Source organism: Schistocerca nitens, chromosome 2 (genome assembly GCF_023898315.1).
Source record: "Schistocerca nitens isolate TAMUIC-IGC-003100 chromosome 2, iqSchNite1.1, whole genome shotgun sequence".
In the NCBI taxonomy this organism is placed as follows: domain Eukaryota; kingdom Metazoa; phylum Arthropoda; class Insecta; order Orthoptera; family Acrididae; genus Schistocerca; species Schistocerca nitens.
This window is the reverse complement of record NC_064615.1, coordinates 906,988,274-907,015,311: the sequence shown is the minus strand read 5'-3', so window position 1 is coordinate 907,015,311 and position 27,038 is coordinate 906,988,274. Positions and strand designations below refer to the sequence as shown.

At 37.2% G+C, this 27,038-nt stretch overlaps 1 protein-coding gene across 2 annotated transcripts in view; it reads left to right on the top strand.

Annotated features, from left to right (window-relative positions):
• LOC126237219 (protein tramtrack, beta isoform-like) overlaps window positions 1–27,038 on the top strand; it is a 204,693-nt gene that overhangs the window by 114,222 nt on the left and 63,433 nt on the right. For both annotated transcript variants that reach the window (XM_049947106.1, XM_049947105.1), the window contains exon 5: window positions 16,758–16,808. In XM_049947106.1, coding sequence (XP_049803063.1) covers window positions 16,758–16,808 — 51 coding nt within the window. The remainder of the gene's footprint in view (window positions 1–16,757; window positions 16,809–27,038) is intronic.

Sequence of the window (27,038 nt, the reverse complement as noted above, 5' to 3'; positions counted from 1 at the left end):
TTTAACATTGAAATTTCATTATACTCTCAAAATAAATATTTAACATATTCAAAACTGTATTATTTGCTTTAATTGCTTAATTAAGTTGTTATAAAGAACTCTAGGTATTTCCGTCCATTTGCAAGTAAGTTTAAAAAAAAAATTGTACATATTTTGCCTTTGTTTTATTTTAATGTTGCAATCCTTAGCCACAAAAGTAACTTCCTAACTTTGAAATGTGATGACAAAAGCCCTATTCATTGAGAAACTTGGCGTTGAGTGTGCAATAGATTGATTTTAAATTATTTTTATAAGCGCTTTTTGTGTGCTAGATTTAATGTGTGCAAGGCCTAGGCTTTTGGGGTAACTTAGTATATAAGAATCATTTCACAGAGGTGCCCTGTGTATAAAGGCATTTTAAGATGAGGGTATTATAAAATGCTTCATTTGCATTAATGTGATTGAAAGATAGAAATCAGATTTATGTGACACGGCTTGCTTGCAGATTAGATTTTAGAGTAAAATGTGTGATAAATGTGTGTATACTAGGCTGTTAGTTGTTATGTTAATGAACAACTTATAAGTTGAAGTTAGTGAAATTAGTGGAGTTCCTGAGTATGCTGTTATTTAATATGTCATGGAAAACATGAGTATGTTATGTAAGTATATGGATGTGTGATTATATGCTCATTAGAGAGAAGAAAGAAAATGGTGCTTTTCATGTTAATATTTAGTTAACAGCTGTCAAGGTCAATTGGCAGCAACCTTTTGATTTAAAAACAAAAAAAGTAGAATAGAAGTTGTTGTAAAATTGATACAGGGAGGACACATTAATTTGTTTGTTGCAAGAAGTGTTGTTTACCGAACATCATCATGCTAGACTTCTGTAAACTTTTATTCAATAAATTGTCATTTGGTATATAATATTTATTACATGTGAAACAAGAAGTTTTATATGTGCTGAAACACCATAATCTTGTGTCTTGAGACGAATTAAATTTCACTGAAGGTGTATGTCCAAAGTAAATGAAAAATTGGGACAAAGAATATGTTTTATAATAGAATTTCTTGGTCCTAAGCAGCTTGTCTGCAGAAAAAGACTGAAAAGAATACATATTACAAATGTACTTTGCATAAATTTCCAATTTATTTGACATATTTGTTTATAAAATTTGTGCACTATCACTTAGTCTGTCCACAAGTGTAAGAAAGAAACACTAAGGGAATTTTAAGTTTCTATCTTTTTATTAATAATTAATTGATTTGAAATGTGCTGTTCCTCCTTGAAATATTTGTTAACTCAAATGCCTAAACATCTTCAGTGGAAATGTCGATATAGAAGTGTTCCTATTATTATGTATTTTGTTATTACTACTTGTATGTCTTCTCTAACTGTTGTTTTGCAGTTGAAAATTTTTCTTTTAATATTAACTATTTAGTTTATAATCTTGAATTTCTAATATTGGTTGGTTGTATTATGAGAAATCTATGAGAAATTCTATGGCTGTTGCATTTAAAAAAGATGTTTTGTGATAAATTATACAAGAAATCATATGGCCAAAATTAAATGGTAAATAATGTATTATGTCACAGAGATAGAAATGGCAACACATTTTGTATTGATCTCAAGAGCTTCACCAAAATGAAGTGTTGTGTCACACAGGAAATTACATATTTCAACTGGAGCTTTGAGGCAGCAGCACCATACCTGAAGAATTGTAAGTGTGATAGTTGGAATGTCCAACATTATTAAATGAAGATTCTAAGTGCTCCTGCTTGCCTTCATTTGAAATTTACACAGGTTTTTTTTCTCCTTTTTCTGCATTACAGTTGCCACTTGTGATTTTGTAGAAAGTAGAGTTTAGTTATTGAGATTTGCATAAAGTTGTTTGTGATACTTCATATTATTGCACTGTTACTGTTATGTATTCACTTATCTACTTTTAATAATGTTCACTCTTGTTGCAAGGTTGCATTCCATTTCTGCATAGCTATAATTCTGACCAAGTGGGGTAGCTCAGTGTTTAGCACTCTGGACTCATATTGGGGAGGACATCGGTTCAAACACGGGTCCGGCCATCCAGATTCAGGGTTTTAGTGATTTGCCAAAATTGTGTGAGGTAAATGCCAGGATGATTCCTTTGAAAGAGCATGGCCGATTCCCTTCCCCATCCTTCCCTAATTCGAGCTTGTGCCTAATGACCTTTATGTCAACGGGACCTTAAACACTAATCTCCTCCTCCTCCTCCTGAACTATCATGCTGCATTCAAAGTCTGCTACAATTATGAAGTTATTTTGTTTCCATTCACGGCATAATGTGAAATTAAGGTCTATTGTTTTGTACAAGCCCAGTAGCCTGTATATGAAAGACACCATCAGTTTGTCCTTAAAAAAAGTGAGACATAGTTATCTAAATGAGTAGTATAGTTTTTAACTTTATAATATCATAACATATAGTTCACAATTTATTTTCCAATTAAGCAAGATGTAAATTATTTGCACCACAGAGACAGTTCCGTTTGATTTTTACTCTTTGTTGTTGCCATGACACGTCAGATATTGCAAGGTCAGTGAAACTATATGAGAGGAAAAATGTTTCCTAGTTCCAGAGACAAGTTGTCCAATAATGGTGTAAATCAGCTCTACAATGGAACAAAGAGATGCATTCTTTTATGTATTTTGTTTAAGTAGCAATAAATGATTAAATCTCCCACCCTTGAGCAACAGTTAAACTAATTAGTTTAATTGCCATTTTCGTGCAGAATACACATTTTTATTTCTCAGTAATAACAATACACAGATTTGCTGTGCGTCTTACAAATTTCTGATACTCATATTTTCTACAGTACAAATATATTTTATGAACAAAGTGAAAGTATCACTTTGCATAAATTTAGATTTTCAGCTTACAAATCACTCGTGAAACTGGAAAATCTGCTACAGGCATGATACAACTAAAATAATTTATCTGAAAAAGGTCTAATAATTTATCTGAAAAAAGATCTAATAATTTATCTGAAAAAAGGTATTGTGTTGTTGTGATTAGCAGCCAGCCACTTTTGAAAATGAAAAGTAAAGCTAATAAGATATCTAAAGTATGTAAAATTTCATCCGAAAGGCAGGTGGGAGATAATTTACTGTCTGCCATTCAGAGACTCTAAGGAAAGTGTAGTGTGTATCTAAAAAGGCTGTAAGTGAAAACTTATTGTGAGGAAAGTAATAGGTAACTCGATAGAAGATCTTGCTTACAATAATGAGCAATCTTGACACACTGGAATAAGTCATAATCTTCATTTAGTAAGGCAGTTGATCATGGGTCTTCTAATAGCCCATTCATCTAGGTCTCTAGTACTGAGCTGTTACAGAAGTATTATATACCACTGTGTTCTTGAATATCATTATATAGTTATGTAAATGTTTCCAGCACTTTTACAAACATACTTCATTTATTTATTTGGAACAGTTGAACAAGAAATACTGCAATAATAGCCACCGACACTCAAAAAATTTCCTGACTTTTTGTTTCCTGTTAATAATTTGTTTCATCTATCTATTTATCTACTTTTCTGCACACCCGCTGCAAGGTATTTAATTATACAGCTCCCCCACTCCACCCTAAAGAAATAATCTTGTTTTAGTTTCCTTTGTATCTGTTCCTTTTACCTCTACATTAGATACAGAGGGAAATCTACATTTGTTTGTGCTGTCTTAACGTATTTTGACATGTTCTTTGTTTATAAAAATGTATTCCCCTTTGTACACTGTCAAATTTCATGCATTATTCCTTCCAATTTCACTTTGGGAAGTTGCATGCCTGTTGGTGTATTTCCTTTTGTGTTTCCTCTACGTTTAAGCTGAACACTCCTGAATATGATCGTAATGATTAAGGTGACACAGTGATGAAGGCAGTGGCCTCACATTTGTGAGGCACTGGGTTCAAATTCCCATCTATCTATCCATATTTAGGCTTTTTCATTTTTCCCAAAAATCACTTTATGTGAAAGTGGAATTAAAGAGATGATTTATTTTCCCATTCTTGTCCAGTCTGACGTTACCCACTGTGTCTAATAACCCCATCATCAATGAGATGTTGAGTCATAATTTTCATTTATTAATGTGATTATTACCCAGTCCTTATGTTATATTTCAATTAAAATAATTTTGTGAGTGACATTTCAGTGATTTGAGTGGTAGGAGGCAAGTTGGCCAGCCAGTCATAGTTGCTTCTCAAGTGCCATATTCTTCTACCTATTCTCACTTTCCACTGCAGCCTCTCAGTTATATAATTATTTTATTCTAGCCTTTAAACATAAGTAATATTGTGTAATTAGTACTGCTTGTCTTGTCTTAAATATAAACTCCTCTCCCTTCTTCTCTTTTGTTTAGACCTCTGAGTGTTATTTTCATCTTTTTCCCCAATTGTTTCTTGCAGCTAATCTAAATACTTTTTTCAGATTCCCCATTATTTAAATTTTTTGACTTCTGTCTTTATTTCCTATGTTTATTTTATTGCCAACTATTAATCTTCCATTGTCACCCTCACTATTTTCCCAACTTATGGTATACCATCTCAGTGTACAGAAAAGTTATAAGCACATTTTTCCATCCTTACAGTAACCCCTATGGTGAAAAATTTCAGCCTATAACAAGAATTTTTTTGCTTTCCATTACCTTTTCCATTTTCAGTATGCTTTACCCAGGATCTTTCTACAGAAGTGTGTGCATTTGTGTTTCTTTTATCCCAGTACTGCTTTTGAATAAAATTTTAGGATTAATCTGTAAGATTTTATTGATCTATTAGCTTCAGTTTAGCTCATTTTTAATTGTGAAATGTAAACATTTATGTCCGGAATTGTCACAATTAATAAAAATATTCCAGGCTGTTATGCCTTGGTCGAAGGGATTTCACCATGGCATAATAGCCTGGAATATTTTATTGATTGAGTCATTTTCAATTACCTGTGTTTATTGTAACTTGAAATTTCCATCTATCATCACTCTGTTTGTGCTGAGAAGTAAAAACCCACTGTGGATAAGGTGTGAGCTGCTTGTAAGTGGCCTGAGACACCTACTTTTTGTGCGTCTTTCTACAGAAATTTTTGTTGCTCTACTGTCAGGCATCATTGTTTGTTTACCTCCTTGATGACACAGGAATTTAGTTACTTTTGTGTGTAGCAGTATTTGTGTCACTAAAATTATACAAATGTTTAGATGTCTAGGAAATTCACACTCTGATCTGCAATTTTCTGTACTCCATCATAATTTACTTTTTCTTGTTATGAAACCTGTAAATTTTTTCAGTTAACTCCAGCAGCAAGCTTTCAGAATCCAAAAGTATGATTCCAGCAACTCATAATAGTGATTTTGCAAGAGTTTCATGAGATCAGATTCATGTATGTTGGTCATGTTATACAAGAACCAGAAATGAACTGCAAATAATAGGAACATAAAACTACAATTTCCCACGTCCAAATCACTTTTGAGAAATAAACCATGAATCATTAATACATGTTGTGCTGCAATGATATGATCTGAACTGTGGTTGCTTGTGAACATAGAGCAAAGTAGGTGGAGAAAATGTGTATTACCACTTAAAATTGCGAGCCTTGACATTCTGTTTGAGTTAATTTCTGCTTAATATTTTGGCACATATAACTGTCTGACTGAGCAGATGTACATTGTCATAGAAGGTTAATGCTTTAAAAGCCTCTCAAGTTCTCTGTCTGCGTTCGATAATAGGGTGTCCATGTCATTTCATTCCCATCTTCAGTTTCTAACTATGTGAAATAATCACATAATTTATGCAACATTTCACGGAGGTTGCTGTCTCAATTTCTAAGTATGACAGTTTTTAGAATTTCCGCAGTATTTAAAGGGGAATATGGTTGAGATGAACACAACAGCTCTTCACTAATCAATGTATGCTTCCTCCAACCTTAGAACAAACCAATTAGCAGGGGACCTACTGGAAATGTGGACTCCCGAGCATGGTGGTACATTGTATTTTTTCCATTAACAAAACACACCAGAGGTGAATGAAGTATTAAATGAGGGAAAAAGCCATTGGACTATCTGGAAATCAAACCCCAAACATTTGAATTTATAGTCTGACACTTAACCCACCTAATGCCAAAGCCTCCACAAGAGAGAATGTATTTCCCAAAAAAGAACAGGCGTCCTGTGAACTAGCGTGTTCAGAAATTTGAAATGGTTTTATAGCGAAAATATGAATGTTAGATCAGTTTCCATATGGTTAAGTTAAAAGTGGCTTTCGTGATAGTTTCACTGATGGTGTCTTAAACCTACAGGTGATGCAAGCATTAGGTAGAATTAACTTCTTCAGTAATGGAAGCTATTGATAACATTATAGCTGATTGTAACAACTTTCAACATTTTTGTGATCCACATCCACCATTAGTTGTAAGCAATTTAACCAACCATATAAAATTTCAAAATTTTGTACAGTTGTCCCAATGAACTATTATGTTCTCAAGCTCAGTTGTAATAGAAGTTTTTAAACAATGTATTGTTTGTTTATCATGGTTGGCAGTACTTTCAAACAAGCTTTATAAGTAGTTTATTATAAACCATAAAAACAGAGGGTTATTAGTGGCACAACGCATTTGTTTTAAAACATTCCACTCCACTGCAAACAGCTAAAATCTGCTGTCTTGAAGATTTTCTGCAGTCTGAAGACATGTTTAAAAACACTGGTGGTTTCATTACACTTACTTCACATATCTGTACAAAAACGTTTGTAACACAAATGAGATTTGTTAGTTTATTTTTTGTGCATCGTAATAGACAAAAGTGTGATAAGAAAGCATTAGTGGATTAAATATGCCTACAGATTGTGGAAAATTTTCACTTTGGTGGATCTTGGCCACCTGCCATAACTCCGACAGATTTATTTAACATGAAAGTCATGTTATCAAGCTAGAAATTATTTTTGTAAAGTCTGTCAGAGAAGACAAGGAATACATTTTTCCAAAACTGTTGTTTCTGCTGAAAAACTCCAGTACTTTTTTTTCTACTTTGGTCTCATTATGCAGCTTACGTGTACTAAAAGTTGTGGAAAATTTCATTTCTGTATACATAAGACAAGAGTAATTTGTATAGAAACATTCTGCTGAGCTGCACAGCCATAGAAATACTATTGAGCACAGATCATGAAGTTAATAGTTGTTGTATGTAAGATGCACAGCATACAGTGTGTACACTCTTGCGCTAAAACACAAATTCATTATTTCTCTTCTGGTTTGGGCTGCTTTGTACTTCACTAATTAGAAACTTAAGCTCCATGTGACAACTGCCATCCGGGTATGTGAGGAATATGTGCCAATGAAAAGTTTTAAAAAAATGCTGTATTTATTTTTTGACAGTTTGATAGAATATACAGTAATATGATCAGAAATGGAAGAAGGCTACACTGAAAATATTTCAGTATGGCATTGATACAAGTAATATAGCTGCAAATTGCCCATTAAAATTGTGCATTATAATACACCGTGCATGATGTAAGTAGCAGCAGTCCATGTTAATAGAGTGAACTAAATGTATTATATGTATATTTATACTATATGTTTAGAGAATATATTTATAGAAGAAAATCAGTATTCATTTACATGTTAATCAGTATAGAAATTGTGATATGTATTGCATCTAGAATGGATATGTTAGCCATGGACTAGTTAATTTCTGAAAGCAAAAATGACCTATTGCATAAATTTAGCAGCATCACAAGCATTTGGGATTGTCAGCAGTGTTTCATTATTGAGTAATGCTTTGTGTCTTAAAAGACTAAGACTGTTGTACCTACAGATACATCCTTTAGATTGTACAAGAAAAATGTTATTGAACATCAACTTTTTCAATTTTTGCCCTTTGTTGACTGACTACATATGTAGGGAACACAATTAATAACTATGAGTCATCAGTCACTAAAGGACCTGAAAGATGTCACAAAGTGTATGTAATTCTGACATTTTTTAGCATGTGTAACATTTTGGTTTCTACAAAACAGTTATCTATTTTATTTTTCATGCAGCTTTTAAATATTATTAATTCCTTTCATTTTCTTTTCGTGCCTAGTTGATTTCATGAGATTGAGTTGAGGCTATGCTGTGTAAGAAATGTTATTTATAAATTGTAGATGTGGTATTCCTTCCCAACTCCACCCATTTTAGGAGGGGTTTTTAAAGCATTGTATAGTTTCCTAAATGTATGAAAGCTAACCTAATAAGAGTATGGGGAACAAAATGGTTAATTTTACTAAGTTGTGACAATGACATCAGTTAAAAGGGAAACTATGTTACGTTTAAGAAAACCTAGAATTGTAGCTGAGAAGAAAAGCAAATTCAATTCCATAGGGAAACAGTTGTGCCCAGCAGCTGTATTCATTTCAAGTAGTAAAGGATACTGCAATCAGTTGCAATGGTTCCAAAATGAGAATTTCACTCTGCAGCGGATTGTGCGCTGATATGAAACTTCCTGGGAGATTAAAACTGTGTGCTGGACCGAGACTAGAACTCAGGACCTTTGCCTTTCGCGGGCAAGTGCTCTACCGTCTGAGCGACCTTGCCCGCGAAAGACAAAGGTCCCGAGTTCTAGTCTCGGTCCAGCACACAGTTTTAATATGCCAGGAAGTTTCATATCAGCGCACACTCCGCTGCAGAGTGAAAATCTCATTCTGGAAACATCCCTGAGGCTGTGGGTGAGCCATGGCTCCGCAATATCCTTTCTTTCAGGAGTGCTAGTTCTGCAGGTTCGCAGGAGAGCTTCTGTAAAGCTTGGAAGGTAGGAGACGAGGTACTGGCAGAAGTAAAGCTGTGAGGACGGGGTGTGAGTCATGCTTGAGTAGCTCAGACGGTAGAGCACTTGCCCTTGAAAGGCAAAGGTCCCAAGTTCGAGTCTCGGTCCCGCACACAGTTTTAATCTGCCAGGAAGTTTCAGTTGCAATGGTGTTTATTGTGTGTCTACTTTTGGTCACTGTGTGGTAATTGTAAGTTCAAACATTAAAAACACTTCCACGTGCACATAGTTCCAGCTGGACTTTTCATATCAAGAGGTCAAACTCAATCTGTTGTGACATGAATAGTCCAGCTAAGAATATGTGCATATAAAAGTGTTTTTAATATTTTAACTTTCATTTCCTGCTCTGACACTGGCAACACAGTGATCAAAATCTACATATGCAATAAACTTCATTGCAACTGATTTCTGTACCCTTTACTATTTGGAAAAAAGAAAATAGTGTTAAAAATTAGAGTATAAAATTGAAACATAGTTTCTTTAAAAAATGCAAGTGAAATTTCAATTTGTTAAAGGAGTGTATAAAAATGGAATGTTACCAGGGATGGAGCAAGGGGAACGCCTTTGACACAGTTCAAAATTGAATATTAATGCAATTGTGACATGATCCACAAATGATGTATGTTATCATTTACTTGTATTCTTCAAGTAACACTGGGCTTTGCCTACAGATTCTTGACATCCCTTCACGTCTCACTGATATATTGGGTCAGTGTCTATATGAAAAAGAAACTTCCACATCTTTGATAAATGATAAAATCTAATTTGATTTCCAATTCCATTATTCTTTCTCTCTGCCATAAGTAAGGCAGCATTTTTAGTTCAAAGTATTTCTGTTATGATGCATCTGAAACATCCAAGAGCCAAATTGGAATTCCGATTTTAGATATTGCATGGAGCCATAAAATTCGCCCTTAGTCACCACAAGCAACTCATGACCTCTGACGAGTTCTTGCTCCCATACTTCTCCACTGTGGTGTGTCCTCCCTGCTCCCCCTCTCGCTGTCTGTCTGTCTGTCTGTCTGTCTGTCTCAATGCTGTGCCATAACTGAGAAGCTCTGAAATAGCTGTAAAATTATTTCACAGGGTAAAAGCAGAACACATACAGCTATTGAAAGTAATGCCAGTGTTGATTTATATCAATTTAAGTAGTTTCTGGATAGAATAAATAATAAAAACACATTAATTTTACTAGAAGGTACATAGAAACTGATTCATTAACTTCCAGCGAGAAGCTTAGGAAAGGGTACAAAATGAGTAAATAAAAAACAGCAATGGTGATTTATATTTGTAATCCTATCAGATATTGTGTAAGGGAAATGCTGGAATTAATCAAATTATTAACAGTTGGAAATAATGACATCCAGTAACGGAGGGAAAAAAATTGTTTTTTACTTTATAAACTTCAGGGGTATATCTGGGGTCCGTATGATTAGGCTTACCAGTCACTGCATCATCCTCCATGTAAGGCAGTATCGTGAAGGCACCTGTGGAATACACTTCTCTCCCAGCCATTAACATTGGCTTTTCAAACTGAAACCCCTGCTTCCTGCAAAATATTTCATTATTTGTCCTCAAAAGTGTGAAGCGGACCTCTTTGATTTCCTCAGCCATCATTAGGTCTGTGAGAAAATAATTTGAACATAATATGTATAACCCTTTTCCTTAACTGCATATTATATTAGGAGTTTTAAAGACCTTAAGGTGCACAATTTCTTTTCATTTGCAAGGATTGCTCAGTCACTTCTCATCTGGCATTAAATTTATTTTATTGTCATATCATTTGGCTCTTTTATAACTGCCTGTTCTTTGTTGCGGTGTGGTTTCAGAATATTTGCTTTAAGAAATTCACCCTTTTTAATGATAAAGGGAAAGGAATGTAACAAAAATACTGTTACCATAATAATCATCTGTTATTAGATCCACACACACCTTTTTCAGCATTCTGCCTACTGGTAGTTCTATGGAGCTCATAAGGTGAAAGAGTTTTTGACAACTATACAATAACAACAGTGTACAAAAATATACAAAAATGAATACTGCAGTTCACTGTGGGATGAAAGAAATTATATCAAATAAACAATGACATTCTTTTGATCTGCTATTCTGTCGTGAGTTTTGTGTTCACATTCATCATCATCACCACCATTATTATTTTATTAACATCCTCCATTGCTTACAGTAAAAGTAGATTTGTTTGTTTACTTAATTACTACCTTTGTTGTAGACACACAAAAAATATTTTAAATATTGTGTAATCTCTCGTAAAATGGTTACTGGCATAAAATTACTACAGAGTTTGTTTTGCAATTGGTGACTGAAATAGGAAATTCTATTGAATTACATAATTTATAGAAGTCTTTTGAAAAGAGCTGTTCCAATTCATTTTTGCTTGTTGGCCAGTTTACACCCTTCATTATTACACTGTCCGCCCCCGGTAGCTGAGTGGTCAGCGCGACAGACTGTCAATCCAAAGGGCCCGGGTTCGATTCCCGGCTGGGTCGGAGATTTTCTCCACTCAGGGACTGGGTGTTGTGTTGTCCTAATCATCATCATTTCATCCGCATCGACACGCAAGTCGCCGAAGTGGCGTCAAATCGAAAGACTTGCACCAGGCGAACGGTCTACCCGACGGGAGGCCCTCATCACACGACATTTCATTTCATTTCATTATTACACTTTTAATAGTATGTTTCTCTGCCTGTCCAAGTTACTACATTCCAGTAACATGTGGTCCAGAGTTTGGTTTCCTACAGTACATGGACATATGGCGTTGTTGGTTATGCTGAGTCGATGGTTGTAAGCCTTCAGTTTTCCATCTCCCATTAATATTGGTGTGAAATTAAGAGATATTGGCAATCTGATCACCAGTCTACTGCACTGTTGGAAAATATTCTTTTATAACAATTTCTTTTGTAATCTTTGTCCCCCTTTCTCTTATTCTTTCAGAACCGCTTTTTGTGAGATTTATTTCACAAAGATTTTGGCATGCTGCATAAAACTAATTTCCTCATGTGATCTGGATACCCTGTTTGCCAGCTTGTCCACAAGTTCATTTTCATGTATGCATATGTGAACTTTATCTGAGCAGAAGTGTATAACCCAATTCTTTTTTGCAACTTTCTTATCTGATTTCTTGTTATCACGATTAGGCTTTTGTGATGGTTTGGATTCCTCAAAGAATGTAATGTTGCTTTACTGTCAGCATTTATCACTGCAATTCTTTGTAAAATGTCTAATGTGTTTATAGCTTTTTAAGAGCCTTTAAAAAGTCAAAGCACTAAAAGTGTGAGCATTCATTTTCCAGTTTATATTTCATCAGATTTTTTTTTTTTTTTTTTATGTTTGCATTTGTAACCTGTGCTTTGTTGTACTGCTTAAATCTGGTCCTGTGAAAGAAAAATACCAATGAATTTCTGATTCAACTATGAAGCACATTTTTGTTGTCACTGGTATCCCATTGCTTTGTGATTCACTACAGAAACCATGTTTGGTTTGGGTCGTTTCCCTTTATTATTGTTGTTGTTTGTTTATTTTTATTGTTGTTGTTTATCTGTTGTCTAGTAACTGCTTGAATTATGCTTGCTTCCATGTGCAAGCCACATTTCATGTCATGTTGTTATCACAAAATTACATGCTTGCTGAAGATGGAAGTAGTCTTCTGATAATTGTCACTCATTCTGATTTACACAGACATGATGAGAAGAGCAGAAGGAAAGACTTGTATTTGATTTGTTACTACTGTATCATAACTTTAATCTTTCTGCTGTTTTTCAAACGGTAATTATGTTAAAAAGTGTAAAAACTAGATGATATAAGTTATTTTTTTGAAATTAGTTTACTTTGAGAAAGAACAGTCATATTATTTAGGTGCTTCAAAGGTGTAATTAAAATAACTTTGACACAGTAGTGTAGTATAAGTAGGCATCTAATTTTGTTTGGTTGAATATGAACTCCAGTTCAGTGGAAAGAAGTGTTGACATCAGTGCTTCTGTTCCCCCCTTCCCCACACATTTAATTATCATGCCATTTATCTTAGCAGAAAAGTGAGTTAAAACGAAGTATTTTCTGAAATATCATCATTGTATATCCAATGCATTGTGTTTAATGGAGACAATATTTTGATGATATTTCCTGCTGGTCACTTTGTGGCACCCAAATGACTGAGACAATCTTTTATAATGTGTTTGTTCTCCCCTCATATACCATGGACAGATTTGTGATCTTCTGTGTGAGTCCCTCTTCTCCAACAGTCATTCAACTGTCTTTGATTCTGCATTTGCTCATGCACTTCAATTCCCTCCTTGTTTGTGTATGATCTATGAATTTTTGATAACCCTTGTCAATTTAAATAAACAGTAGTAGTAATTATGATCTATATCCTCAACCAGACACAGTCGTAGAAGACATAACAAAGAAGAAAGCAATTTAAAAAACCTGGAACCTGAGCAATAGTCTCTGGGTAAACTGACCAGAACACCAGCAAGATGGCAGTGAATCTCCCACTGCTTCTATATTTTTTGGCATCTTCGATAAAATTAATAAAACAAATAACAGTCACAAGATTAACCATTTGAAAGTGTGTTTATGGATGTGGTATGTGCTTCATGCTGCTGCTGAAAACCCATCTTGCAGCATGAATTCAAGAATGAGGGAGAAGTAATAAAAAATAGAAACAAATGCAGTTTCAAGTGAGGAATTGCTGTGTAGATATTCTAAGTTTTAAATTGTGAAAATTTCACCTTATTATTGTTGTTATTGTTATACAAGACACCATTTGTGTAGTTTTGCTGTAGCCAAAAATGTTTGATTACTTTCTATCCTATCTTCAGTGATTTTTGTTCTGTCTTACATGACACTGTCTGTTATTTCAGCTACCTTGCATTCTGTAGCTTGTCTTAGTGGTAAACCTGTAGTATTGTTCCCCATTGTTTTAACATGTTTAAACCAATGGAAAACAAGACTACAGAATGAAAAACAGTGAAAAGCTGTAGAATGAATGCTATGGGGGTGGGGGGAGTACCCACACAAAATAACAGCTAGTATCATGTGAGATGGAATAATAAACAAACCCACTGAAGACAACTGAGAAAGTGCTTTAATATGTTTGGGCAAAGCAAAAATAAACAAATGGTGCCTTGTATAAGACCTACTTTTTAGCTAGCATGAAAATTGCAAGCCAATGGCTGTGCTGCTGTAACATCGGTTACCGCCAGATCACCGAAGTTGTGCTGTCAGGCTGGGCTAGCTCTTGGATGGGTGACCATCCAGTCTGCTGGGCACTATTGGCAAGTAGGGTTCACTCAGCCCTTGTGAGGCAAACTGAGGAGCTACTTGACTGAGACGTAGCAGCTCCGGTCTCATAAACTAACGTACAGCCAGGAGAGCCCCTCCATATCTGCATCCGGTGATGCCTGTGGGCTGAGGATGACACAGCGGCCAGTCAGTACCTTTTGGCCTCCATGGCTTGTTTAGTAGTATGGAAAATAAGATCTTCAACATCCAAAGATGTTATCTAATCATTAAACAGTTATCCAATAAAAAGGGAAGGAATAACACAGTATACATCTACAGATGAATCATAGTGGCACATAGATACTAATATTAACACTATCTTATAAATTTCCCCATTCGTGGTAGCCATAGCTGTGGATATGTATGCATGTATGTGTGTGTGTTTGGGGGGGGGGGGGGGGGGGGGAAGAGAGATTGTACTTGTACTAGATAAAGAGAGAAAGCTCTTAACTTAGTGCATTTTCCTGTTCCTTCAAGTGTAGCTGGAGACCCATAACTAAGTGGCTTCAGATCAGATGAGCAAGCTGGGCTGCTTTGTTTATGGATGACAACACATTGAGGAAATGTAGTTTGGGTTGTGTTGAGTATACTAAAACTAGTTTAATGTATAAATTTGACTCTCATACATCCAGAGTTACATTCATTGCTTTAAACGAGCATCTTTGTCTACTATTACATAAAAATATTACATGGAATGTGCCAAATATATAATGATTACGCCTACTGATTCATAATGTCAGACGGTGTTGGCAACTTTATTTTAAAAGTCATTAATTTGTAAAATTACAATAATTAAAAATCCAGGATGGAAAAAAGAAACAAAAGTGAGGAAAGACGGTGACTCTCAGGACTGAGTGCTGCATGGGGCATAGAAAAACATAATGTTCAGAAATGTTACCAGCTTACAGAATTCTCTCTCTTTGTGTAGTGCAAGTACACTCTCTCATGCACAGCCACAGGACAGCCAAACACACCAACTCACGGGCATTGTGTCACTGACTGTTTGAGTGCTTAGTCAGGTTGACAAGAGTGAGGAAAGAGGGAAGCAGGTGGCAGCAGGGAAAGGGTAAGACATATGTGTCAATAAGTGGGTTGGGAGCATGACAAAAGGGGAGAAAGCTAGCTCCCAGTGGAAGTAGTAAATGAGGTCTGAAAAGGTAATGTTGACAAAATTGAGATACATATTCTGTTACATGTGCCACACACTAATCAGTGGTTGTCTTTCATCATTTTTGTTTATTGTTTACCCAATTTCAAATCCTTGTACAAATATTTGTACTGGCTTAAATGCTCTTCACAGAGATGACATGAAGCAAATGTCATGTTTTCTGTTTCTCAGCACCTTATTTATTTTATCCAGTGAATGGTTTGGAGAGTCTTGAAGCGAGGAATTTGACTTTAGTCTGTTTAAACACTTTGCAGAATGAGGCATCTGTTTGTTGTGACATTGGTTATGATGCTATACTCCACTGCTATAGAAATCAGTAGCAAAAATGAAGATGTAACATTCGTATTTTGAAAATTATCATTAACCACATTACAGGCACAGAAATGAGCTGAAAAACATTTTTTTTTTTTTATTTTTCAGAGGCTGCAGTTCAAATTTTTTTGCTGTTTTAAAGTACTACATGCTATTAGAATCTGTCTTTCCTTCCAAAGCTTTTTTCACCTTTTTTGCTTATTAATGAAGAATGTCTTTAGTTTGAAATTTTCTGTTATGAAGTGTTTCTCTGATTCTCCCCCCCCCCCCACCCCCCACCTCTCTCTCTCTCTCTCTCTCTCTCTCTCTCTCTCTCTCTCTCTCTCAGAACATTATTAGCAGCCACCAGTGAAACCAGAACTATTTCTAAGTGGCACTCGGATACATCTCTTTTTGCCTATTAACATGATATGATGACTTTATTGAAATCTCTATTGATGTGGTTTCTGTTTTGTACTTCCGTACTTCAGTTTGTTAGTCAAGATCTTAAGAATTTTCTTTGTCTGGTTGACCTGCTGACAGTCTTAACAAACAAAAGGTTCATTTTTCACCTCTACAAATACTCATGAATCTCATTATGGTTGTGAAAGCAATTTATTTATGTTGGTAAATGTTGTTATTAGTACATAAGTTCTAGAAATGGTTCTTGTCTTTTATGTTCAAAATTTTAGATATTAAATTGGAGCATATGCAGTATTCATGAGACATTTTCTTTAACTGTGTGGTTGTAGTTCATATATTGACCATACATTGTTTGCTATGTAATTAAATTATGTTGATAATACTTCACTTTCAGTATTATTGATATGTTTTGTTTGATTTGTTGACAATTTATGTACCTTTGATGCAATCATTGCAATAACGTTCCAAAATTAAGAGAGGCGAAGGTTGAGGCTTAACTAATTGTTTTCAGTGATATGTAATGTAGATCCCTTTTGTAATGTATACTTCCCTGAAGGGAGTGGGTCCTATTGTTGTATTTTTTGTCCCAAGAGATTGAAAATAAAGGATGTATGCTGATTACATTTTGCACTTGTCTGATTTTATTTTCGTTCCATTGTAAACACTTTCTCCCCCACCCCCTTCTGTTTCTATGTTTGCCATTAGTTATTTCTTTTGCTTTGTAATTTCAGTTTCATAACACTAATGTGTGAAGTATTTTTAGTTCATTTGAATTTTTGTTTTCCACAGGGAACACCAAGTCAGAAACAACAATTGACGTGAATACTGAAGCTTTACCAGGTAGGTTTTCCATTGCATGAAATGTCCTATAAATACAGCAGGTACTCCCATAAATGTAACACACAGCATGAATATTCTGTCAATGACGAGTTTTATGAGTTTTAGGGTAATTCATTCAGTGCAGGACAGAACAAATAAATTGCATAAAAGTAAACATTGTTGAATAAAGAAAAAGAAAAAGATCATTACATACTTGCATGTGTATGTTAAGCATCACTCCGAATATCGAAACTGGTCAGCCAGTTCTGCCAATGACAAGGTAATTTGCTATTCAACAGTCTAAAAATATCAGTGACTCTTGTACAGGTATTTTCGTTATACCCTCTTCAGTTCTGCTTCAGTTACTTAACTCTGAGGCCTAAGTCCAATATGCAAGCCCATAATCACAAGGGAAGTCACACATTTTTAAGGGTGTAATAATGCTTCCATACCGTGCATTCATGTGAGACGGTGTCATTTCTTGCTGAAAATATACCCCTGTAAGCTTGCTGTTGTAAGTTTGCTTCTTCAGAAACAGAGATTTTACTAAGCAATGGATACAACTTGGTGTATACAGTAATCTGAAAGGTTGTTTAAAAACTTCGTTTAGTGCAGGAAAACATTATTTGTGTATTCATCTGCAAAGCTCTTAAATATGAACCACACTCTTGGTGCACCCATATGCCATTGGTTCATTCACTGAAGACACATCTGTTGGTTGAACGATGAACAAAGACAGTACCACTTTAAGATGACAGGCAAGTCCATGTCTTATATAACATCAGTGTTGGATAACAAGCAAAGTCCAAGAGAAAGTCACATAGTTCAGCCCCACTATCAGTAGGCATATCGGGGAGCTTGCTGTAAACATCGGCTAGGTGCAACAAGTGAGGCTATGGCAGTCATTAAATCTGCTATGGGTGTTATGCCATGTTACCTGGTACCAGTGGATGTATTCTTCCATTCTGCATCTAGTGACCTCGCCCAATGTATGCATAGTTACATCAATTGATCCATTGATACGTCCAACGTGATTACAAGAGCCCTCTGCTCTTGAATCATTCCATAGAGCCAGAACCATTATGGGTGGTGGGGAGAGGACAAGGTGTGCGCAGACAGCTGCCAGGTCTGGAGTGCGGCTTCATTTGCTGGTGGTGGTAGAGGAGCCAATCCTAGTGTGATCTCACAGAGGCAGGATGCAAAGGTGATTCAGACTCTGAGTTTGCTACTGATTTTGGAGAAGGCTGTAGGTCTGACATCAGACCCAGCACAGACTAGGGCACTCTCTTTTGAATTTTCCATGTCCAGATACAGAGGTGATGGATGACAGTTAGAGAATCAGAAATGCCGGATGCTCGCGACCACCACACCAGACCCCACATCTGTTTTTGTCTGTCCATGGGGTTGGAGAGGTTGCTGTCCACATCAGTGTGGCATATCTGGAGATGGAGTTTGCCCTGTATAGCTCAAATGCTGTCAGTGAAGAATACCTTAAGATATGACCACAAGGACCAGTTGACAGCCTTTCAGGGCAGTGAAGAAGCAGGTGCATGCAGGAGTTCTGCCCGGCTTTGATCTCTGATAGGTGTCACCGAGTAAATGGACAAACAGAAAAGCAGGAAAGCAGTGTAGAGTCAGTAGGTATGAGTGTCAAGAGTTCTTCCATCTGTGTTTTAAAGATTCAAACAAAATGTTCAGCCACACTGGTAGAGGCAGGATGAAACAGAGGTGTGGTAATATTCCTGAATCCATTCTGGATGCAAAACTTTCAAAAACAAGTTGATGGAAATTGAAGTCCTTTTTTGGTGACAATAGATCCCGAGGCTCATTCAATACAACAGAAATTACGGCAGAGAGCCTCTGTGTGGTCTGTTGTATTTTGATGATATGCGGGAAATCAACCACATGGCTCTATGGAATCGATCCCCAAAATCAACATGCACCTTATACTATGGCTGATAGCCTTGGAGTCACCCTTGGCCAATACACATGTCGCTGGGCCAGGTTTTTCAGTTTGGAAATGCCTCAATGGGACTGATGGGAGAGTCTCACTATATGGGAGTGCAGAATCTCTGTAATCACCACTCATCAGTTACGATCATATTGATTGAGCAACAGGACACCTTCAAACAGATAAAGGCCATGGTGATCTGAAAAGAAACGATGTAGTTCCATGGGGGCTGACAAAGTAAGGTCCTTTGGCCAGCCAGTTTGCACAAACTGGCAGACCTGCCTCAAGAATGGATCCTTTTGTGTGGCTGCTGGAACATCTCGGGGAAGAGATGGGAAAGTCTTCCACTGTCTCCTCCAGTTGTGATTCAATGCAAAACCAAACTGTCTCTTGTTTGTCAAATTCCTCATTGAGACCCATAGGAAATTGTGACAGCAAGACTGCATTCATGTGCTGTGCATTGTATGATAATGAATGGAATAGTGGTAATTTGATGAGAAAAGAGCCCAGCGTTGTGGCTTCTGAGAGGTCCAGTCAGGAAACAACAGATTGCTCACAACCATTTGGGTCGTTATGCAATAAAATGGCCCAACGCCATAGTGACACGTCTTTGGCCAGCACAAGAAGTAAATGAGGCTTATATAAGGGCAGGTGAAAAACGGTTTGGAGACATTGCTCAAGCATAAGAAAGACTTGGTGACAACCTGCTGAAAAGTGGAAGGGGCTCTTTTTCTCCATGATCAATTCAATGGATGGGCTATTGTTGCAGTGTGGGGAATAAATCAGGCATAAAATATAAATTTGCCTTCAAAAACCTTCTTTGCTGTAGGATTATGAGGAATGGTTGTCACATTCTCACTTTTGTAAGTTTGCTTCTTCAACTACAAAGATTTTATAAAGTGCAAACTGTGCAAATAAATCACAGAAAGTGATGGTTACTGACTCTTCTGTAAATGTGCAACACAGAAAACTACTAGAAGTACATACCTCTTGGCCAATACATTACTCTGGAAGTGTGTTGAAAAACTCATGTTAGTGCAGGAGAATATTGTAGGTTTGTCTGGAAAGCACTCAAATATGAACCCTCTCTTTCTCTGTACCCATGTGCTGTTGGTTTGTTCAGAGAAGACACAACTGCAGTACTGCATTAGGCAGAATGGCTACCTTGTGTGTTAGCCAAACATTGACAGTCAATAAGAACAAAGTCCAAATCACAGTCCACAAGAAAATACTTAGAGTGCACACCAGGGGGGGGGGGGAGGGGGGGGTTGTAAATATCAGCAGGTTGCGACAAGTGAGGCCATTGTAGCCTTAAATCCGCCACGCATGTTTTGCCATGTGACCGAGCTTAGCCACCTCACCTGTTGTATCTGTAACTATATAGGTTGACCTATCATTATGTCCAATGGGATTACAAGATTCACTACAATTAGTTCAATCATAGATCATGAAAAAGTCTGCAGCTACACATCTATGTTCATTGTTCTGTCAAAAAACTGGCTGGCTTTCTATCATTAACCTTCGGAAGGCGACATTCCAGTACAGCCGATAGACACAGAAATTTAGAACGTTATTTTGCTCACCAACAAACGATCATTTTATGATGTAAAGTTCTCTCAAGATAAGTTTTTTGGTCATTTCACAATTAATGTAGCCAGATAAATGAAAAATGTCTCAACACTTAATACCATACCATAGCCCCCATCATTTGTGTATTAATACCATATTTTGTGGCACTCATTAGGCCACTTTAGATAATTTATGTAAACGGTTTTTCAGTTTCCGGTTGGCCCAGTACCTTCTTTATCCTCGCAGAACTCAACTATTTTTCTTCAAGTTAAATCACCCTTCCCATTTTTTTGTTTATTTTAGTCTGTAATCTAGAATGAAATTTTCACTCTACAGCGGAGTGTGCGCTGATATGAAACTTCCTGGCAGATTAAAACTGTGTGCCGGACCAAGACTCGAACTCGGGACCTTTGCCTTGCAAATCTGTAATCTAGTTTGTCTTACTTTCAGTTTCATGACTTTGTCTGTTTGCTTTTTTAAATCTTTCTTTGTAATTTATAGTCCCTTCATATCTTGCTTGATTTTGATAATCCATCTAATATTGCTCTTACTTTTCCATAATTTCTCTATTATTCTCCAGATGATTCTGTTTTCTGGTGTCCTGCTTACGTGCCCAAAGAACAAAATGTGTATCCTCTTGATCATGTGCAGTTCCAGTTCCTAATAGACTTTTTCATTAAAAGCTAGTCTCCAGTGTTCAGTTTGTTGGTAATTTTTGTTTGTGCATGTTCTGATTCTCCTTCTCTCTTTCTTGAGTATTCTCTTTATTTCTGCGGTGTTGTTTTGAAAATGGTTTCACTTGTCTATGTTATTACTGGCTGTGTAACTTTTTTGTAGTGGTTAGCTTTGTGGCTACCGAGAGGCCTTTGCTGTATGTATTTGTTGTGCAGTATGTATATATTATACTTTTGCCAGTTTGTTTATTCTCCTTCACCATGTAGGTCTTTCATTGGGTTATATGTTAAGAGTTATCCAGGTTATACGTTAAGAGTTATTCAAAGTATGTAAACTTCTCTACAGTTTTAATTTCTTGTTCTTCTGTTGCGATTTTGCTATGGAGCAGTGGATCAGTTAACGTAATCTCTGTTTTTCTAAGGATATTGTGAAACCAATTTTGTGTGCTATTTCTTATAGTGATTTAATTTATCGTTGATATTACTGAATATTGTTGGACAAGAGAGCAGGGTCACCTATGACTACCAAATAATGTAAACTTATATTGTCTTTGGGTCTTCCAATTATGATGTTTTCTTGGTTCAGCCATGTACCATTGTCTCATTATACATGCCAATGTACAGCTAAACAGTTAATGGTGACAGGCAGTCTCCCTGTCTTAAACGTGCTTTAATGGAGAATGACTCCAAAAATTCTCCTCCAAATTTGTCTTTTGATTTTGTGTTGTTTACAGTGTGTTAAATCAACTTGGCTAATTTTGGGTGGAGTCTGATATTTCTTTAAGATTTCCAGAATTGAAGTCTGTGGACATAGCCATATGCCTTCTTAAAATTTGACAAGATTATTGCAAGAGGCTTGTTTCATATAACATGCTATGAGTAATTTTAAGGTGATGATTTGTTCTGCACAGCTTCTCCAGATTCTGAATCCTCTCTGTTATTCACCTATTTCTTGCTCTAGTTGTCATTTAAGCCCATGATATAAAATTTTGGAGAAAATCCTGTATGTGCTTTTAAAGCAAGGCACACCTCTGTAGTTATATGGATTGCTCTTTATCTCCTTTTTTGTGGAATGGGTGACTTATAGTGGTCATCCAATGTTCGTTGAGTTTGTGTTATCTGGATTTTTTTTTATAGAGATGTGAAAACTTGGTTTTCTCTGGATGCCTTGTAGTTTTACAGCTTTGTGAGTGCAGTTTCCACCTCTTGGACTGTTGGGGTTAATTTTTAAACATCCTGGGATTATTCACAGTGCACAAGTTCATTGATTCCTTCTGCCATTATTTGAGGTTTTACCTTGTTACTTTGTGCCATTTTCTGTCTGTCCTCACTTTTCAGCATTAATGTAGGGGAAGGGGAGGGCTACATTTTGACACTTGTCTTCCAAAGATTTTGTAATAGTCTCTGGAACTAGTTTTCTGGTAAGTTTCTTCTAATGTGTTGAGCACATCTTTCTGATATTGTCTCTTGATTTACCTCATAATTTTTGTATGTTTCTTTCTGATGTTTTTGAAGCTGATTGCATGTGCTTCTATTATGTGGCTTTGAAATTGTAACTATGCCTCTTATCTTTCTTTGTGAATCTTGTCACAATCTGAAGTCCACGCGGTACATCTTTTGTGCATGTTTAAGGAGGCAAATTTTTCAGCTTATTGTAATCAGTGTCAATTCTTCTAAATTGTCGATTAATTTTATATTTGTTTGGTTTCTTGATAATTGTCATTTCAGATTAGTTTGTGTGGGTCATAATTTCTCTTTTCTCTGTTGGTTTCTCATTTATTCTTTTTAGAGGTGTGAATTTAAATTTGATTTGACTATGTATAGGTCTAAACCTATGTCTATTCCTCATAGTACTTCAACATTGTAGACTTCTCAGTGAAATAATTTGTCAATACATACATAATCAAGACACCATTCCTCTTTTCTCTAATTAGGATGTTTACAACCTTTAAGTTTGATGGCATCCCACTGAATTATGTCGAGTTGGGTATGAAGCTGTGCTGTCTGCAGAGTTCAGTAAGTCTTTGGCTGTTCCTAGTGGTATATTTCTGTGGAGCCCATTTCTTGAAAAAAAAATCCCAAGATCGAGACATAAATAACGTAGAGTAATGAAATTTTAGGAATACGTTTGTCTAGGTAACATATTTAAGTGATTAGCATTGCAAGTTCGTAGGTAAATGTAAGTGCAAGAAAAACCATTGCAAATTTGACATGCTGGCACATTATTAACTGGTGTAACCACTAGAATGTTGCCATATGATGATTTCCCGTACTTGCTTAATTGGAGACAGATCTGGTGATCAAACAGGCCAAGACAGCATATCAACATTCTGTAGAGCATGTTTGGTTACAACTGCAGTATGTGGGCAAGCATTATGTTGTGCAAAACACCCTGTAGAATGCTGTTCATAAATGGCAGCACAGCAGGTCTATTCACCAGACTGAGTTATACATTTGCAGTTGTGGTGCATGGGATAACTACAAGAGTGCTCCTGGTGTCAGTTGAAATTGCACTCCAGAACATAACTGTGTGGGTAGGCCGCAGGTGCTCACTTGACCTCCTTTTAACCAACACACGGCCTTCACTGCCACTGTGGCAGAACCATCTTCCATCAGAAAATGCAACTGACCTCTACTCCATATCCTCCAATGAGATCATGTTTGACGCAACTGAAGTTGCAAGTGGTGGTGGTTTGAGGTCAGTGGAGTACATGCTACAGGTCGTCTGGCTCGGAGCTGTCCCTGAAATAACTGGTGTCTAACAGTTTGTTGTCACTGTGCTGCCAGCGGCTACTCTAATTACTGCTGCAGGTGCATTACAATGTGCCACAGCCATAAGCTGAACACATTGTTCTTCCCCCGCAGTAGTGCCACATGGCCATCTGGAGCCCATTCTTCTTGCAGCCATACGTTTCTGCGACCAGTGCTGCCAGAAATCATGCACAGTGGCTGCATTCCTGCCAAGTCTTTTGCAATATTGCAGAAGGAACATCCAGCTTGTCAAAGTCCTATTACACAACCTTGTTCATAGTCCTGTTACACAACCTTGTTTAAACTTGGTGAGCTGCCTGATATGGCCATCTTCAGCATCTTAAAGGCATTCTTGACTAACATCAATGCAATATGTTGAATCTCAAAGGCAACTAACGCTCACAACTGTTACAGCGCATACTTGAAGCAAACCTGATTTCCATCCTCATAGTGGTACTGCTAGGCCACTCTTATGCAACTGGTGCGAAATTTCAGTAGATGTCATCTTTCAGATGTAGAAACATGTCTATCATCAGACAAAGTTTTTCCACACCTTTCCTGATCTTTGTCAGAAAATTTTTCTCATTGATATGGGCATGGTTGTTTATGATGGTATGTTGATTTGTTGGTTTTCAGGTTGAAGTTGCAGTACTTAATGAAATGCCTGGGAAATCAATTACGTGTGATTTTTAATTTTGTAGTAAAGTTCTGGTAGAATATTAAAGGATACCATTCACTGAAAGGGAGAAGTCCTGAGTCATTGATAGGCAGACACAAAAAGAAAGAAAACTTGCAAGCTTTTTTGTTATGTTATTGTGTGCTGGTAAATGTTTGGGTGATTTTACAAGCTCCAGTAGATTGTTGCATTCTAGGTGCCTACCCACCAAATCCGATGAAGGCATCTCTTGCTTTATTGTTGGGTAGGTCAGTGGAATTTTTCCCAAAAGACTTCTTCATACTGAGACAAAAATTTGGAACCATTCACATTGCATTTCATCTTTTTCTTCATTAAAGGCATAAGTTCATACCCCATGACAAGTATTACAATTTCCCTTCCTATTTCCAGAAATATGTACTTCCTATATCTGTACACAAGTGGATAATAGTTCAAGAATGCTATCAGGCACAAGAGCAGTGTTTGTACTGATTGTACAAAATTTTCTGACTCTTTCTTGACTGACATTGATGAAAGGAATGCACACACCTCTCAGTTAACACATGCTACACATTGCCAAATGTTGATGTGGTTATTCAATAGGTCGTCCTGCTTGCAAACAGCAACAACCAAAAATGTGAACACAGTACTGTTACTGAAAAGCATCACATTTGTAGATAGGCACAACAAAAAGACTGTGACACATTGAGCTTTTGGTCAAAGACTTCTTCAGAAAGGAAAAGAAAAACAAACATACATTCACAACAAGCAAGCACACCTCACACACATGCCTGCTATCTCTCTCCCCTTCAGCCAGAATGCACTGTATCGCATCAAATGGAAGCAGCAATCTTGGTGGGATGAGGAACTGGGGGGGGGGGGGGGGGGGGCAGGAGAGCAGGTTACAGATGGGGAAAGAGGAGACAGCACTGCCTGGCATGATTAGGTCTTGAGACAAGGCTGCCAGACACAGTGTCAGGAGGTTGTGGGGGAGGAAGGGGTGCAAAAGGAGAGGAGCAGAGAAGGGGGAAATACTGGTGGCTGTATCAGCAGAAAGTGGTGCACTGTGAAGCTGAAGAGTTGTGAATTGGGGGGCGGTGATAGGACAGAGGGGGTAGAAACTGTTGGTTGGATGGTGTGCGGACAGTAGGTTACCATAGGTTGAGGCTGGGATAATTTCAGGCATGGAGAATGTGTTATAACATCTGTCTGTGCTGATCAGAAAAGTTGGTGACAGAGGGGAGGATCCAAATGGCCCAGTTTATGAAGCAGCCATTGAAAATGAGCATGTCATGTTCAGCTGCATGTTGCATCACAGGGTGGTCCCTTTTACTCTTGTCCACAGTTTGGCAGTGGCCATTCATCCTGGTGGACACCTACCAATAAAAAGCTGTGCAATGATTGCAGCAGAGCTCGTATATGGTATGACTGTTTTCCCAGGTAGCCTGGCCTCTTATAGGGTAGGGTAAGCCTGTGACAGGACTGGAACAGAAAGAACTGGGTTGATGGATTGAGCAGGCCTTGCACCTGTGGCAAGGGGTTGGGATTGGGATTGGCACAGGGATGGACTAGGATATTGTGGAGTTTGGGTGGGTGACAGAAAACTATTTTAGGAAGAGGTGGGAAGGGTCTTGGGTAGGGTGACTCTCATTTCAGAGCATGATGATACATAATCAAAGCCCTGGCAAAGCATGTAGTTTAGTTGCTTCAGCCACGTGTGGTATTAGGTGATGAAGGGTGCGCTGCTTTGTAGTTGCTTTTTGGAGGATGATGGGAGGTTGAGAGTGTGTGGGAATATGTCTATGTCATGGGAAATCTCTTTGCAGTCTAGGTGTGGGAAGGGAGGGGTGTAGTGCCTGTCTGTGAAGGCCCCTGTGAGACTTTCTGCATATTGGACAAGAGACTTCTTGTCATTGCACATACACCATCTCTGGAATGCCAGGCTGTGTGAAAGGGATTTTTGGTGTGGAAGGAATGGCAACTGTCAAAATGCAGGTACTGTTGGTGGTTGGTGGGTTTAATGTGGACAGAGGTGTGGGTGGATCCATCAGAGAAGAGGTGGTCAACATCCAGGAAGATGGTACTCTGCATCAAGAAGTATCAGGTGAAATGGATGGGGGAGAGGGTGTCAAGGTGTTCCCACCTGCTGTGTTCAATCACTACCTCTCAGTTCATGTCTTCATAACACCTTCATTGATTAGATTAGCACTTGGTCAATAGATCATGAATACGACACTTTGTAATGATGTGGAACGTGTCAGGTTAATAAAATGTGTCTATACAAGATATTACATTACACAAAATATTACATGACACTTAATATTTTTAATTTTTTTTCTGTGGGGTTGGGGAAGTTACCCACCTACTATATCCAAAAATTCATCTAATGAGTAGAAGGAGTTGCCGTTAAGAAATTCTTTTAATTTCCTTTTAAATGCTATATGGCTATCTGTCAGACTTTTGATGCTATTAGGTAAGTGATCAAAGACTTTTGTGGCAGCATAATTTACCTCCTTCTGAGCCAAAGTTAGCACTGTCATTTGCAACACGCTCCTCTCCTTTATTTCTCCCCCTCCCCCACCCTCCCCAACTCTTCCCCCCACCTGTACCCTGCTGTTCGTGCCTCTTCTTCACCCTACACCGGATTGCTG